Source organism: Pteropus alecto, unplaced genomic scaffold (assembly GCF_000325575.1).
Source record: "Pteropus alecto unplaced genomic scaffold, ASM32557v1 scaffold131, whole genome shotgun sequence".
NCBI classification, from domain to species: Eukaryota; Metazoa; Chordata; class Mammalia; order Chiroptera; family Pteropodidae; genus Pteropus; species Pteropus alecto.
The window spans coordinates 7,210,430-7,226,792 of NW_006434709.1; the positions used below are offsets into that span (position 1 = coordinate 7,210,430).

At 33.4% G+C, this 16,363-nt stretch overlaps 1 protein-coding gene and 1 pseudogene across 9 annotated transcripts in view; both read left to right on the top strand.

The window, feature by feature from the left end:
• Positions 1 to 16,363, top strand: part of WDPCP (WD repeat containing planar cell polarity effector) — a 323,269-nt gene that overhangs the window by 60,414 nt on the left and 246,492 nt on the right. For all 9 annotated transcript variants that reach the window (XM_015587591.2, XM_015587590.2, XM_015587592.2 and 6 more), the window contains one exon: positions 14,596 to 14,680. In XM_015587591.2, the coding sequence (XP_015443077.1) occupies positions 14,620 to 14,680 (61 nt within the window). In that variant the 5' untranslated portion in view covers positions 14,596 to 14,619. The remainder of the gene's footprint in view (positions 1 to 14,595; positions 14,681 to 16,363) is intronic.
• Positions 5,315 to 6,027, top strand: LOC112477896 (annotated as a pseudogene).

Sequence of the window (16,363 nt, forward strand, 5' to 3'; positions counted from 1 at the left end):
CAGAAATGCAGTGGGCCAATTTCTCAGCAGATTGCAGTTATCTGAAAGCTGGCCTGGAGTTGGTGGATCTAAATCTCAGGAGGCTCATGCACATAGTTGGCACAATACTTTACAATGAAAGAAGCATGTAGTGACAAAATGATGGGTTTTGGAATTAGACAAATTGGTGTTAAAAGTATAACTCCATTGTTTTCTTCTTTTATAAAATAGGGAAATACTACATTATATGGTTTTTGTAAAGTCTGAGAAAATGCATATAAAACACTCAACATAAATTAGCTGAAAACTTTCTTCTCTCTCCTTGATCAGACATAAAATGAGTAACACTAAAATGTTGGAGATTTTCCAAACTTGCTGAGGTTTAGAAAGAAGTAAATACAATTTCTAAAGGCAAATTGTACGTATTTCCTCATTGGCATAATCAATGATTTAGATATAGAAAGTTAACACACAACACAAATGTAGTTTTCAGGAATTGACCATTGGTCTGTAACAGTATTAAACCTTTTATTTTTTAAAATAATTTTTTAGTTTTTCAATTACAATTGACATATAATTATATTAGTTTCAGGTGTACAACATAGTGATTAGACATTTATATAACTTATAAGGTGATCTTGATAAATCTAGTACCCATCCAACACCATAAATAGTTATTACAATAGTATCGACTGTATTTCTTATGCTATACTTTATATCTCCATGATTATTCTGTAATTACCCATTTATACTTCTTAATCCCATCTCCTTTTTCAACCATCCCACCAACCCCCTCCCATCTGGCAGCCATGTTCTCTATATCTGTGAGTTTGTTCATTTATTTTTGTTCTTTAGATTTCACATGTAGATGAAATCATATGGCATTTGTCTTTCTGACTTCATTCAGCACAATAAGTTGCAGGTGGCAATATCTCACTCTATTTTGTGGCTGAGTAATATTCCATTGTATGTATATACCATCTCTTGATCTATTCTTTCATTGACCCAGGTTGCCTCCATATCTTGGCTTTTAAAAATAATGCTGCAGTGAACATATGGATATATGTCTTTTCGAATTAGTGTTTTGGGTTTCTTTGGATAAATACTCAGAAGTAGAATTACTGGATCCTTCTTTGTCTCTTGTTATAGCATTTGTTTTAAAGTCTATTTTGTCTGATATTAGTATTACTACCCCAGCTTTTTTGTTTATTTGCGTTTTCATGAAATATCCTTTTCCATCCCTTTACTTTTAGTCTGTATGTGTCTTTTGATATGAAGTGAGTCTCTTGTAGGCACGATATGTAAGGGCTTTGTTTTCTTATCCATTCAGCTACCCTATGTCTTTTGTTTGGAATGTTTAATCCATTTACACTTAAAGTCATTGTTGATAGATATGTAGTTATTGTCATTTTATTATTAATATTTTTTATCTTTTTTATCTTTTTTTTATCTTCTTAAAGAAGACGCTTTAAGATTTGTAATACTGGTTTAGTGGTGATAAACTCTGTTAACTTTTTCTTGTCTAGGAAGCTCTTCATCTGTCTTTCAATTTTAAATGATACCTTTGCTGAGTAGAGTAATATAGAGTATAATTTTAAAAGCATAGGGAACATTTTTGTTATTTGTGTGGGCTTTAGGGCAACACATGATCATAAATCTAGGATCTTCCTTGTTTTATTCCACTGATTTTTAAATATCAGGTAATAATTTCCTACTGCATTAGGGAATTATTAATATTTTAAGCTGTGATCATGTATACCTGTGTTAAATATATTAAAGTGAAATTGATCCCTTCTCAGAGGACTTTAGTAGTTATTCACAGGCTTTCATTTCAATAAGGAAAGGCTGTTTTTTTTTCCTGAGTTACCTACTTTAGTTCTCCATTCAATCACTGAAACAAAATACTAAAAGTATTATGTAAGTGATAATGCTGTGACAAACCATTAGTAAAGGTGAAAATAACCAATCAGGGAAGAAAGTATGAAGGAAGATCCAATCACAATATAAAAGGATTCACTGCAGAATTCTTATAAATTGTATTTAGGGTTTTTTACATTTCATTAAGAACTTGTCATAGAGACTGAGTGGTGGAGAACATAATGAGAGCCACTACCAAATGATGGTAGTCAGAACAAATAAAGCTTCTCTCATATAATACAGTAACTTAAAAGGAAGACATTAATTTATTTAATAATCAGCCATAAAACATGAATGGTTCATTTTGGAGCTTATTTTTATATTACTTGTAAAGTTTGCTAAGCAAATAGTATAAAGATTATTAGTGCTTAAGAAGTACTATTTTAAATCAGATGTTTTAGATACATCAGTTTACTTACAAGCTATTGATATACTAATTAAAAATAATCCTTAAATAGTCTTTCAAGTAACTTCCTCCAAGGCATTCTAAGCAAAATAAATTTAGCCAGAAAAGAGGTTCAGTCTGTATCTTTCTCCATGGATTAATTATACAAGTCTAAATTGACACCTGTCTCAGGTGCTTAAGCAGAAGCTTAACGAAAAGGCTCTATTAACACAGCATTTAGGCGGAGGGAGGTAGAATAGAAAGAGCACTACACAGATAATCTGTGGACAGGAATTTTACTCCTAACTGTTCCCCTAACAAACTGACTGAACTTGTGCAAAATAATTTCTTCCCTGGACCTCAGTTTTCATATCTGTAAATTAAGAGGTTCAGAGTCTATCAGTGTTGATTTGAGGATGGGAGAGGGGAGGCAAATCACTCCTTGGAGAAACTATTTTTTGCTTAGAAAAAATAATTCTATGCACACACAGACACACACACACTCACACACACTACACGTGCATGTGCATCACACACAGTATGTAATTTCAGAAGGTTACTGTGAGGATTAAAAGAAATAATGAGTAGAAAGCACATTTAGTAGGTTTTTAAAAATGTTTTCCCCTTTTACTTCCCCACAGTAGGAGGTTTCTTCAGCTTCTTACGTTTTGATAAAAGCTATGGAAAAAAGTTTTCAAGTCTCTTTTTTGGGGGCAAAAAAGAGTTTAAAGTATACAACTATCAAGTTGCATGAAATATTCCCCTTTTTATAAGAAGCCATTTCTTTCAACAGTTACTAGGGTTTGTTTTTTTAGAGGGGGGTGGCAATCTGTCATCAAAGTGTTGACAAGTGAAATCTGACAAGGTTGAGGTGGTATAGCTGCAGGCTACTTGAAAAATTTTCACTGTCTTTCCTATTCGAAGAGAAAGGATCTCTATCTTTTTAAATTCTTGCTCATTTTGCAGCAGTCTTTGATTTATATGCTTTTGAAAACAGTATCTCTAAATTGACAAATTATTTTGGCAGTTAGCATTGGTTTAGATAAGAGCTTTTCAGTGTTCTCTTGTCTTTAACTCAGTTCTTTAGGAATTATTTCTGAAATTCAATTTATTTTCTCTTCAAAATCATTTCTTTCTATCAAAGTGTGGCATAAAACTATATTTATGAAATTACAACCTAGAATTAATTATCATGATCACATGGCCAACATTTCTGTTTTCCTTGTCTTTTTATTGTTATGATTAAGATACATCCTAAAAACAAGAATTAAGTCCATATTTTTCAAGATAAGAAAGGTGAGTACATGAGTCAGAGATGGTGGTACTCAAAGATTATTTTATTGTTGTTGTTATTTGCTTATGCAAGCATACTTTTTCCTCCTAAAATGCCTGATATAAGACATTGCAGTTATTTTGCAAAGTCATGGAAAAATACACTTCACCTAGGTACAAGTCTCTTTGGAATAATGGAAATTGTGTTCAGCAAAATATTTAAAATGACTATCAGCAGACAAGATGTTTATATTAACAGGAACCTACAAAATGACTATTCAGAGGTCAACACTGATCTTTAAATATTAGTGAAATTTAATTTATTGCATGTGATGAGTAGAAAGAAAAGGAAGCTGGTCACAATGAAGAAGCCATTGATAAATTGTCTAAATATCAAAACTGCTTACAATATAGAAAATGTTAAATTGACAAGATCTATTTAAGCGAATTAAACAGTTTGAACAATGCCCTATACAAGATTTTTTTGCCACAATTTATTTTGGAAAAGTGAAGGGACTTCTTTGTTTTCTAGGTATAGAATCTCTTCTAACTTCTTTTAATAAGAATAATGCATAAGTTCTCTTGGAACATAGGAATCTGTTGCCTTTTGCTCCATCTAGAAATAGCATCATCTGACGGATTTTTAGCAGCTGTGAAGAACCACCCTCTGGCTATGGCACTTTGCACAGCCCTTGCTGAATTAAGTTCAAAGAACTTTCTGTTATGTCATACTCAATTTTGAAAAATTGTGTCTTCTACGTTCCCTTATTTTCTTATGTAAAAAATTGATAAAAATTTTTTTAAAGGACTAAATATGTCCAATATATATAGCAAAGGATGGATATTAATACACAAAGAAAGGGATAAAGAACTCAATGGAAAGGTAGGCAAACACCAGGAATAGATAATTTTAGAAAATACATGTTTAAAAAATACATGAAAAAATGTTTGATCTCTTTAAAAATAGAAAAATGAAACTTAAAACTATAAGAATCTGTATTTTACTTACCTGATTGGCAAAAATTAAAAACTTTGATAATGCTTCATTTTACTGAGGTTATAGGGAAAGGGCATTCATGTTATAAACTGGTATAGTCATCTTGGAGGCCATTTGACAGTACCAGTAAAAACATATGGTGTACGTGTATATTTTCATAGTAGTAGTAGTATTGTAAGGCAGAAAGTAGAAACAGAATGTTGTTCATTGGTGAATGGTTAATTAAATTGTGATCTCTATCCAGTGGAACACCTTGCAGCTATTAAGAAGCAAATCTGTATATTCTAACAGAGAATACCTATGCTATGGTGTTCAGTGAAAGAAAGCAAATTGTATGTATAGTAAAATCCTGCCTTTACAAAAATACAAAACAAGTCATTATGGGTGGGGACATACTGTGTATACACAGTGGTCGGCCACAAGCCATGCTGTGCAGTAGCTCCCTTCAGAGTAGAGAGAGTAGCTGGCAGAGGAGCATGTTTTAATATCAAACACTTTCATATTGTTTGTATTTTTTTAAACAAAATGTATACACTTCTAACAAAAATTTTAAATCCAAGAAGAAACAAAAGACCAGATGGAGTGTCTAATGGATTTAAAAGTTTCTTTCTTGATTTTTTGATGGCAAGAAGAGTCAGGGTCTGGGACTGCTGGAGATGGTGGTGGTGACTGGTATGGATGGTTTCCACCTGTGGTGGCCCTTCTAAATTCGCCCATCTTTGGGCTACAGCTCTCGGAATAACTTTACAAAATAAAATATTTTACGTCTGCCTTCTGTGCTAGAAATGGACAATGTGCTCTGTAACAGAGCCAGACTGGTTTCCTATCTCCCAGGATTGCACTCTTTAGTTAAAAGGGTTGTCAATGCCAAAGCCTTTTCAACTGAAGAATCTTCAAGTTCTGATGAGCCTCATGTGGTCACTGCACCTCCCAATATATGCTCTCAAACAATATGGCCTGACAAAACTATGAGACCATTTGGACCTCAAGATCAGAGATTCCAACTTCCTAGGAATAAAGCTTTTGATTGTCACTTCAATGGGACCATCACAGAAGAAATGCCAGGGTAATGATGCACTTGTTGAACAAGAAATTAACAGCGTGGAAACTTACTTTGCAAGTGCCAAAGTAGTGTGCTTTGCTCTTTGAGCTGAAGGCTATTGGGCTGACTTTATTGACCCATCATCTGGTTTGGTGTTTTTTGGACCATACACAAACAACACTCTTTTTGAAACAGATGAACGCTATCGACATTTAGGATTCTCTGTTGATGATCTTGGCTGCTGTAAAGTGATTTGTCATAGTTTCTGGGGTACCCATGTGGTTGTAGGAAGTATCTTTACAAATGCAACACCAGACAGCCATATTGTGAAGAAATTGAGTGGAAACTAGCAGTAATGTCAAGTAATTTGATGTACTATTTCTACCAAACATTTGGATTGATCTATAAACACTGTCAAAGGCTTCAGTTTTTAAAATTTACTTATTTCCAGGTATTTATTTCAACATTTTATGAATTCACAGCAATGGCAGGTGGTTTTTGATTTTTAAATCTCAAATGTCCATTCACATTGTCACTGACTACATATTGAACACATCCACATTGTACAGAATGTGGTAACTAATGTGTAATAATCAGGGTATGATCTCCTATTGTTATTTCTTTCTTTTATTGGAAAAACCTCAGTTTTAATTATTTTTTCCAAAAATAAATCATGCATTTGGTTATAATGATTAAAAAAAAAAGTTTCTTTCTTCATTTCTTTGTACATTTATAGGTTTCCTAGCTTGTTTTAAAAATAAGGGCGTTATAAACAGTGTTTTTAACATACTGCTTTGTCCTTTTCTATTTTGCTTCTACCATGTAATTGCTGAGTGTTATCTGCTAAATCTAAAATTTCCTAAGTATTACTTTTTAGCATTTATTGAATACTTGTAACGGGTGATCAAATAAATATGTCCCGAATATTTACACTTAATATTTAGCTTGAAAAAGTGTTCTAGACTTCTGATTTAGAACTTTATATGCTATGAGGTAACACTTATGATACAGAAAAAAAAAATCTATATATTTAAAATAATAATTTAAAAATAATATTTGAAGATAAATGTCACTAAGGGAGCTAAGACACTTATTTGATAACTGCTATTTGAATAAAATTAAAGGGTAAAGTTTTCAGTGTTATAGGCAATTAGTTGTGCAGTGTCCGCTAATAATGCTCGGCGCTTTTCATCTTCAGAGCATTATACAACATTAATGAGTCCTTACATCACTCTTACAAATGTAGGTCAATGTCATTATCCCTATTTTTGCAGGTGGGGAAATTGAGGCAGAGAGGTTAAATGATTAAGGTAAATTTATTACAGCAGAATTAGAATTAAGATATTTTGGGTTGGGGCCTAGCATTCAGAGCAGTAGAAGCCATACCTTTACAAGACTTACTCTCTTCTAAAGATAAAACATTACTTCTCATTAAACCATATTGAGGTCATCTCTACATTAAAATTCAGAAACAGCGAGTTTGATCCCTATATAACCACTTAACACACACGTACCATTTTCTCTTCCAGGGATTTTTGACACTATATTGTCTCAATCTTTTTCATTTTGTCTTTATTGGAGAATTACTAAAATATCTGTCCTTGACCTTATTTTTCTTCTGAGATTTTATTCAGTGGTTTTAACTTTCCTTTCTATTTAGAAAACCCCACAATAGATTTCATATGGTCCAGGCTCCTTTCCTGTGTTTCTAGCTACCAGCTAGACATTTCTACCCATATCTACCCTTATACCTTAAACTCCCACAGTCTAAAATTCAACAATAGCAAAACTTGCTCCTCTTCTAGATGAACCTGTTTCTATTTATGTTTTAATCCAGGTTCTGCCTTTGAAACTAGGATATACCAGGTAGGAACAGATATGGGTAAGGGATTCCTGGGAACCAGGTGTAGCGAAGAAAAATGGTATTTGCTGAGTCCTTTGCCAGGGTGAAAAAGTCAAAGCACAGTTTAAGGAAGAGGAAGATCCAGAGTTACAAACTGAGAGGCAAGGCTAAAGTATAACAGGAGACCAACTAGCCAGGATGGCACTAGGAAAATTAAGTTGTGGGTTAAGTAACTGAGGTAGTCATTTTGAACAGAATACACCGGAACCCTTTTAGCTGGCACATGATGATGAAGGTATGTTCGAAGCGAGGGCTACTATCTGTGCAGTAACCAGATCTCCATCCCCTGGTGGTTACTCCAGATTCTTCCTTCTCTTTCACTTCTACAATTCATTGGTCTTCATATGCTGTTGATTCTTTATTTACAAGATCACTTGAATCTGTATATTTATTTACATCCATCTCCCACCATCCCAGTTCAAGTCCTTGTTACTGAATATTGTTGTTATCTGTTACTTTATTTCCTAACAGGTCACTTGTATCAAATATTCCTCTACTCTTTAGTTAGCTACTTAACAGATATAATTCCTAAATTTGGCATTCAAAGACTTCCTTAGTGTCTCCCCAATTTATCTCTTCTATTTATGTACCAAACCAGTTGCTTATTATTTCTCAAATAATCCTTGCATCTTCGTCTAATGTTTATTGTCCCCTCCTTTTTAACTGTCCCTTTATCAAAATCTAACAATCCTCAAATGCCCTCTACTTTGTAAGAGCACTTCTTTATTATCAAACTAGAACATCTGCTGAACACTCATAGCCCTTTATGTTGCTAAATTAGCACTTACTACAAACTTCATATTGTTGTTTATATGGTTATTTTATTGATTACACTAGATTATAGCTATTTGATAGTAGAGACCCTGCTTTATAAATCTTTGTATCTGTGACTCATGGTAAAATGTTATGCACCTAAAGTGTTCAAAATGTTTGTGATGTTTAATTAATATTTAGATATCATAGGTCTCTCTGAGGTCCAAATAACCCAGTGTTCCTAATACTCCAGTCTTCTGTTATAACAGGTTCAATCCAAGTTTGAAGTCTCTTTATTTTGAGACTGCCCTGTCCTTTACATGAGCTTTATAATTGCTTAATTGTTTGGTTTAATGTTGAATGTTTCAAAAAAAATTCATTTCTGATAACATGATGTTGATTAAATATGTTCATACATATGCTTAACAGGTATTAATATAATTCCCTATTGATGCCATTAGATAAAAGATGATTGCGGAATACACTATATTTTATGTAACTTGAAAATTACCTAACGATGACTAGAACCTTATACAGTTGACTAGGGGTTTATCTTAAATTCATGCTCTTTGGTTGTCTTTAGTTTTGTACATTTTGAATTTGTAAATAGATGTTTCTCAGAACATCTTTTGATAATAAATAGCCAATATATGTTCTAAGCTTATGCCCAAGAAACATTCACTTAGGCTCTTTGAGGCATCTTGCTCATAAACATTCATCTTGCATGTCTTGTTGGTACCACAGTATCATTTATCTTTGTTAAACTACACAAGTGTCTTCTCTTTGTTAATTCTTTCTTTCCCATAATGTTTTACATTAGGGTTTTATTTGCCCTCAAGCTTCCTGTTCTTCCCAAAGTAGTCAAACTAGCTGACTTCAGAAACCAGAGAAGGCAAGTATTTTGCAAATTTATTTAGTGGCAAGTTATCTTTACTTCTAAAACATAGTTTTTGTTTTCAAAAGAAGAAAAAGTGTAACAAGTCACAGTATCTTAGTGCAGCTGTTCCTATTTTTCTGTTACTTTCTAAAAATTTAGTCTATATGTAACAATTATTTTTAAGGCAAATAAATATTTATTGTAAGGTAACCTATTTGGGATAGAAGACTAAACTTTTTGAGGATGTAAATATAAAGTAAAATGGGCTCTCTAGGATCCTCTTATCTCTCTGTCTTCAAAATTTGGGCTATTGTAGATTCTCCCCGCTATTCCTTTAAGAAAAAAAAAGTCATCTAGATTTAGGTAAAGCCAAAATTAAATTATGCTTCTTATTCTCTCTTGGAAACTGGAAATTTAGATTCAGAATGGCCTTCTGATATCTATACCTGTCATCAATTACCCTATGAAATTAAACAGAAAAATTGTAAAAGTTAAAAAGATATTTTAAAATAATTGAAAATTTAGGGGCATTTTTTTTGTTTGGGTTCTTCCTTTTGCTATTGTTTTCATTTGAATAATTCTTTTTCCTATTCAGTGTTCAATATTAAGACAGTTTGAGATATTTTTAATTCATTCTTTCATCCACCTCCCACCCCCCCACCCCCATTTAGCTGCTACTTTTATTCTAGTTCTATGTCATGTGCACTGGGTTTTATCCCCAGAGAAATGCACAAGGGCACTGAGTGGGGCAGCATTTCTCAACTTACTTCGTTAGGCATTCCCTATTTTATGACCTTTTACAAAGGTCAGAATCCAGCATTCTTCTGAAATTCTTTTCTTCCCCTTTTCAAAACAACTGTTTATGCACTAATACAATATTTGAATAATACAAGTTCAGTCTTGACTACTTCCTCCAGGCAGATTCTCAAACTAGGAAATTACCAGCATTCTTTTTAAAAGCTGACATTCTTAAGATGCAAGACTTAAATGTCTGCATCTTTAAGAAAAACTGCATGGTGTAGAGATGAAGACATCTTGAGGACTAAAAAGATATCGATTCCGTCCCTTCCCACCATGCCCATCTAGTTGTTATTATAGATTTTTACAAATTTGGTTTTACTCCATTAATTCTCTTTAATTTTATATGGCATTACTTGCAGATATTTGAAGTTCTGTGGAAAATGATGAATAATCCACATTTGACTATCTTTTGCCCCCTGATAATGCATGTGTCCTGCAAAGACTTCTCCTTAACTACTCCTTAACTCCTTAACTTCTCCCCATATTTTGGGGAGTCCACAGGAGTTGTCACATTGTTTATAAACAAATCCAATCATTTACTAATGGACATTGCCATTTTCTCACTTGCCTTACCTGCTGCTTGCAGGCCTGCTTTATCAACTGATTATTGCTGCCATTTCTTCAGGTGTATGGATTACTCCTTGGCCACCATGTCTACTTTTGCTAGGTGTGGATCCCATTTTGTCTGGATACCACTGCTCTCACTGTGAGTACACTAATCTGAAGGGCTACCAGTTCTGCTTACTTTCTACTGGGCATCACCGCTGCAGTCACTTTACCATCCTTATACCACCTGTTCCCTGTGGGGCCACAGAGGGGTCCTTTATAAAGTACAAAGTCATTCGCCCTCTTTTATCCTTTACTTTTTAGTGGAAACTAGAGCAGTATTGCATGTACATCAGAGCATTTAGAAAACTAGCTTGTACATTTTTCTCAGTCCTTCCACCCCCATTAGAACCAGACATGAATCCTTTGGTGCTGAGTTGGAAGACAAGTCAAGATCATAGACTCTACACTGTACTATTCTCAGAATTTCCTCTTATGTTCAAATGCATGGGGGTTAAGGGCTTTGCTTTGACATTTGAAACTCTCCACACAACTCATTTTGCTTATCTTCCCCAACACTGTGTGATTTCTGAGTATTTCAGGACTTGAAAATTTAGTAAAGATATGGGCAGTGGACCTATTGCTTTTCTAGTTAAAAACATTCTTGCCTCTTAGAAATAGCCAATGTGGATTACAAAGAAAATTATACTCCACTCTCCATTTTCGTTATCGAGAAAGTTGACAAATTATTATTGAATTGACTTAAACTGAAAAATAAAATTTCAAGCGCAGTCTTCTTTTGATATGTAAGTAAGGTATTGCCTTTTTGGTTTCAGTTATAAAATTTTATCTATATTTAATTTTGCATGATAACCTTTTTATGTAGCTACTAACAGCTAAACTTCAGCTTCGTCTTTGCTCAAATTGTCATACATTCTAAATATTGGTATTTGGATAAACATTACCTTGAGGAATTTGAATTTTTATTTTCTAGTATAGTCTAGAAGTTGAGACTTTCATTTCCCAATATCAGAGGAAATATGCACCTGTTTCATCACATCTTTTCTTCCCTATCTCAGTGAAATATTAACAACTCATTTGTATGTCCTAATTCAAATACTTTTTTTATATAGAAACTTCACATACAGATATTTTTCCTTTCTAAAAATCCCTATATTATGCTTAATAACCATTCATTCATTTCACCTTGAATAACTATATAAAGCGAGAGATCATATTTCTTTTTTGTTTTTTTTAATGTAAATTTGCATAGTGCTAGATATATTGAGTAATAGTAGCAGCAGCATCAACAATGGCAACAATAAGGTAATTGAATAATGGTACCCTCAATACAGTCCTGAGAGGGAAGGTAGACAGGGTAAAGGGGGTCAAATGTAGGGCGTTAGGGAGAGGGTGAAGTGAGTAAAGGGATCGAATATATGGTAGCTGAAGGAAACTGGACTTTGGGTGGTAAACACACTATAGAATATACAGATGTCAAATTATAATGTACATCTGAAAATTATATAATTGTATTAACCAATGTTACATCAATAAACTTAATAAAAAAAATTAAACAATGTTCCAATGTGATATTGAAAGGCAAAAAAAAAAAAAAAAATACAGTCCTGAAGTAGGACCTTTATTATACCCGTTTTATAGCTGGAGTAACTTAGAAGTAGAGAAGTTAAGTAATTTGTCCAAGTTAGCTAGTAAGCTGAGAAGTTAGCATAAGGACTTAAGAGTCTGCAGTCCACACAATAAGCTTAATCAGTGCAAAATAAATATTTACTTAATTCATTAACTAATTCTTTAAACAAACATTCCAGACCTTACCTATCCAAATGAGAAAGGTGCAGTTTATATAATCTAATACTGTAAATATTTTAGTTTTTAAAAGTATAACTATAAAGTAAAAATTCTGAAATAAGCCTCATAAAGCTAACTGAAAACATTTTCAAAGAACAGAGCTTTGGAAATATTCTGAATAACAGCAGCCTCACTAGAGTCACTCCTCAGGGAACAACTCTGAAAGATAATACTCAATTGAATCGAAAAATCATAATTTGCTTAATATCTCTTTTTCCTTGCTTCCACCTGATAAAGAACTGCATCCTCTTTCATAGTAATACAGTCCACAGCTCTCCTACCTGTGTATGCCACAATGTGCAGCCAGCTTTTGGTTAGAGTAGGGCAGATCAAGGGTTTGAAGGATCCTTTGTTTCATCTCTAACCTTTTGAGGTGCTTTAGTACAAGGAAAAATGAATTCAGATCAATCTAAAATTTGCTATTGTTATTATAGCCTGTTTCTTTTCTCCCTCTTTCAACTTAATAATGTCGCTTTCTGCCATGTATCTCGATCTTACCACCATCCCTGGACTTCCTTCCTTCCTTCCTTCCTTCCTTCCTTCCTTCCTTCCTTCCTTCCTTCCTTCCTTCCTTCCTTCCTTCCTTCACTCACTCACTTACTTACTTACTCACTCACTCACTCACTCACTCACTCACTCACTCACTCACTCACTCAAACTATTATGTACTTGCTTTCCCAAACCTCTGGATAGCCAAATACAGTGGAGCACTGTGGTTGCAAGCGCAGACTCTGGAGCCAGTCTGCTTAGATTCAAAGCCTGCCTCCACTACCTGCTGGCTATGTGACCTCCCTGTGCCTTGTTTTCCTCATTATTGCAGTAATGATGGTACTACTACAAAGAGTAGCTACGAGGATTAAATGAGTTAATACATGTAAAATGTTTAGAACAATGCTTGTAATGAGGTAAGTACTTTGTATTGTCTGTTGTTATCATCATCATCATTTTCATCTTCTTCATTTAACTGGTGAAATCCTATATTTCTTTGAGGTCCCGCTAACATTTCACAACTTCTCTGTAACTTTTTTTAGAGACCCACTGTTTCAGGCAGGCTTGGGCCTTTCTTTTATGCTGCCACATTGTTCACTCTGCCATTTTAATAGTACATTGTGTCTTCTTAGTTGAACATACATCTGTTTCTTGATGATTGTTAAGTACATTGGGGTTCAAATATAAAGGTGAAGAAAGGGCCAAAGAATTTTGTACTATGTCTAAAATTATTTTAGATTATCACCCATAAGAGTAGTATGGCTAATATTTTTCGTCACTCCTGATGTTAAAGAAGCTGAGGGCTTATTCCTCCATCTAAAAGATAACTTAAGATATATTTAAAGCTTCTTTTGTTATTCAGAAGTTTGTTGGAAAGAGCAATTCTTTTATGATCTCCAGAAAATGTTGGTAGTTTACTGTACATATTTCTAATATACAGTAAAGTATACATATAGTGTGATACTATATATATTTACTAGCAAACATTTGAAAGTTACATAAATGCTTTTCAAATATTTGTAAAATGTCGACTTTTTTTCTGATTGACATTGATCTTCTCCCAGTCAGTCCAAACCAATTAGGTTCTACTTGGTTACCAATTGAAGTATCAATAATGTCCATCACTAACCCCTACTAGTAAAGCTGGGAGGAAATACAGTATGTACTTTTTTTTTTCAAATGCAATCAGAGTAGAATATCTGGGTCTATCACAATGTGCAGATTAACAAACTAATTTGAAAGCTAATATGGTTTCACACAGTTTACTTCTAAGTACATGTATTTATTATAATAGTAATATATACTATTTACCTAGAAAATTTTGCTTTAATTAGCCTATTTGTATGTGAGAAATCATAAATATTTGCTTTGTATATAAAAAACACCACAAAATGTGTTTGTACTTAATAACTACTCAACAGATGTTTCCTTTCCTTAAAAATGTTTTTAAAAATGCTTAAATATTAAATAGTTCTAAATATACTCAGACCTTTAAAAAACAGACATATGTTTTTGAAAACTCATGTATATTCTTATTACATTTCTCAATGTGATAACAATACCAAATCTCAGAAGTGTATTTGTCCTTTTTCTAGCATTTATTTCTGGATGGTTAACCAAGGCAATATTAAAGGGTGTTTATTCTAATGAACCATATCTCAAATATCAGTAGCGGCAAATGATTCTGTTATATCTAAGGGATCTTGGTTTTATTGGCAATAGAAGATAATTAATTGGCACCTCTTTTTAATTATTTTTAAAACAGGACAGAGATTCCTTCTGCCATCAGATGTCTTTCTGCTTGACTGAATTGCACCTGTGGTCTTTGAAGAATACCTTACACATTGCGGGTAAATGAGCTCTGGATTAATTTCAATATTTTTCAAATATAAGTTACAACATATGAATAAATACTACCGAAAGTAGAGCCTAGATTCTCCAGCTGGAGTTGCATTATTTTCTTTATGCTTAATGAAAAAAATTGACTAACGGAAAATATTCCTTTTAATTGCTCTGATTGACTTGTTTTTGTCAACTTGAGTTAGATTTTCTGTTGTGAAAATTAATTTTATTGGCTTAATATTTGTTTCCTCTTATGATTCATACATGTTCAATCTTTTGCTGGGATTGTTCATAATAATTGTTTATATTCTTAAGTATTTGCTGGCTAGCTAATGGTAAAGGCATTTCTATTTGATATAATATATCAAATATAGAACTAAGATGTACAATTATATATCTGTTCTTTGCATTTTACATTTTTTTGAAGGAAGGTAATAATATAAGTAATATAAGTTTTAACAATTCTTATTAGGATTATAGGATAAAGTACATATCGTTAGGATACCTCTTTTACAAAATCTTTTTTTCTTTGATTATCCAAAGCAACTCTTATATTTAGGAGAACAGTTTTATTTATATGCCTTTAGCATCACTAAGAAAATGGTTTACCTCACAAAGTATCATATCTTTATATCAAATATATAATTACAAATGAATGTCATTATAATTTTATTGTTTACCTTGCTTGAAATTTATAAGGATAGAACTTCCAGTTAAACAAGTTGGATTTAACACACATTTGCACCCTTCTGAAATTCTTCTAAAATGAGAGTAAATGAATTAAAATAAAGAAGGAATAAACCTACAAGGACTAAAAGATTAGGAGGGCAGACAATTGCCGTTGGATGATTTTTGGAAGTTGGAAGGGATGGAGGAATTAGTAAAGCTTAAAAATCTGACTATCAAACATTTACAGAGGAGAATTCCAATGACAGCAGCCAATTTGTGTCTCAAAACTCTAGAAAGATACTTTAGAAGTTGGGGATGTAGCATGAGGGTGACAACAAAGAGACTTAAAAGTCTGCTTAAGAAGTAGTGAGATACCTTTCATATTATGGGAATATTTAATTAGGGTGGCTCTAAACTTGGGGACACCAGCCCCAGTAGAAGACGACAATGGAGAGGTACTGAACTGAAAACAGGGATGAAATGAAAGCCTACATACTGATAGATGAGATCCTCTTAATCCCACTTGGTTCTGAGAATGTTGTAACCTCTTGTACACTTTCTAAGAAAGAGCTTGAGGGAGGCCTCTCTGGAATGACTACATGGCCCCAGAGAGAAGACCTGTTCACGCTGACATTTGGGGAGATCCTTGAGTGAAAGAAACATTGTGGTGCCTCGCTGATCAGTGAAGTCCACCAATTGGCAGGCCCTATTCATGTGCATACTCCGTACTTTTTTTCATGTACTTTTTAACATTCCCACCAATAATTACATTCCCACAAAGGTTCCCTTTCTGCACATCCTTGCCAATGCTTATTTCTTGTTTTTATTTTTTATTATTATTTTTTTTTATTATAGTCATTCTAATTTGAAACAATTGCAAACTTACAGAAGACTTTTCTGTACAGGAGATTTTTTTCTTGAACCATTTGAGAGTAAGTTGCAGACTTGATGCCTCACCACTCTCAAATGCATTAGTGTGTTTCCTATAGAAAGGAGGTGCCCTGCATCACCACCATATAACC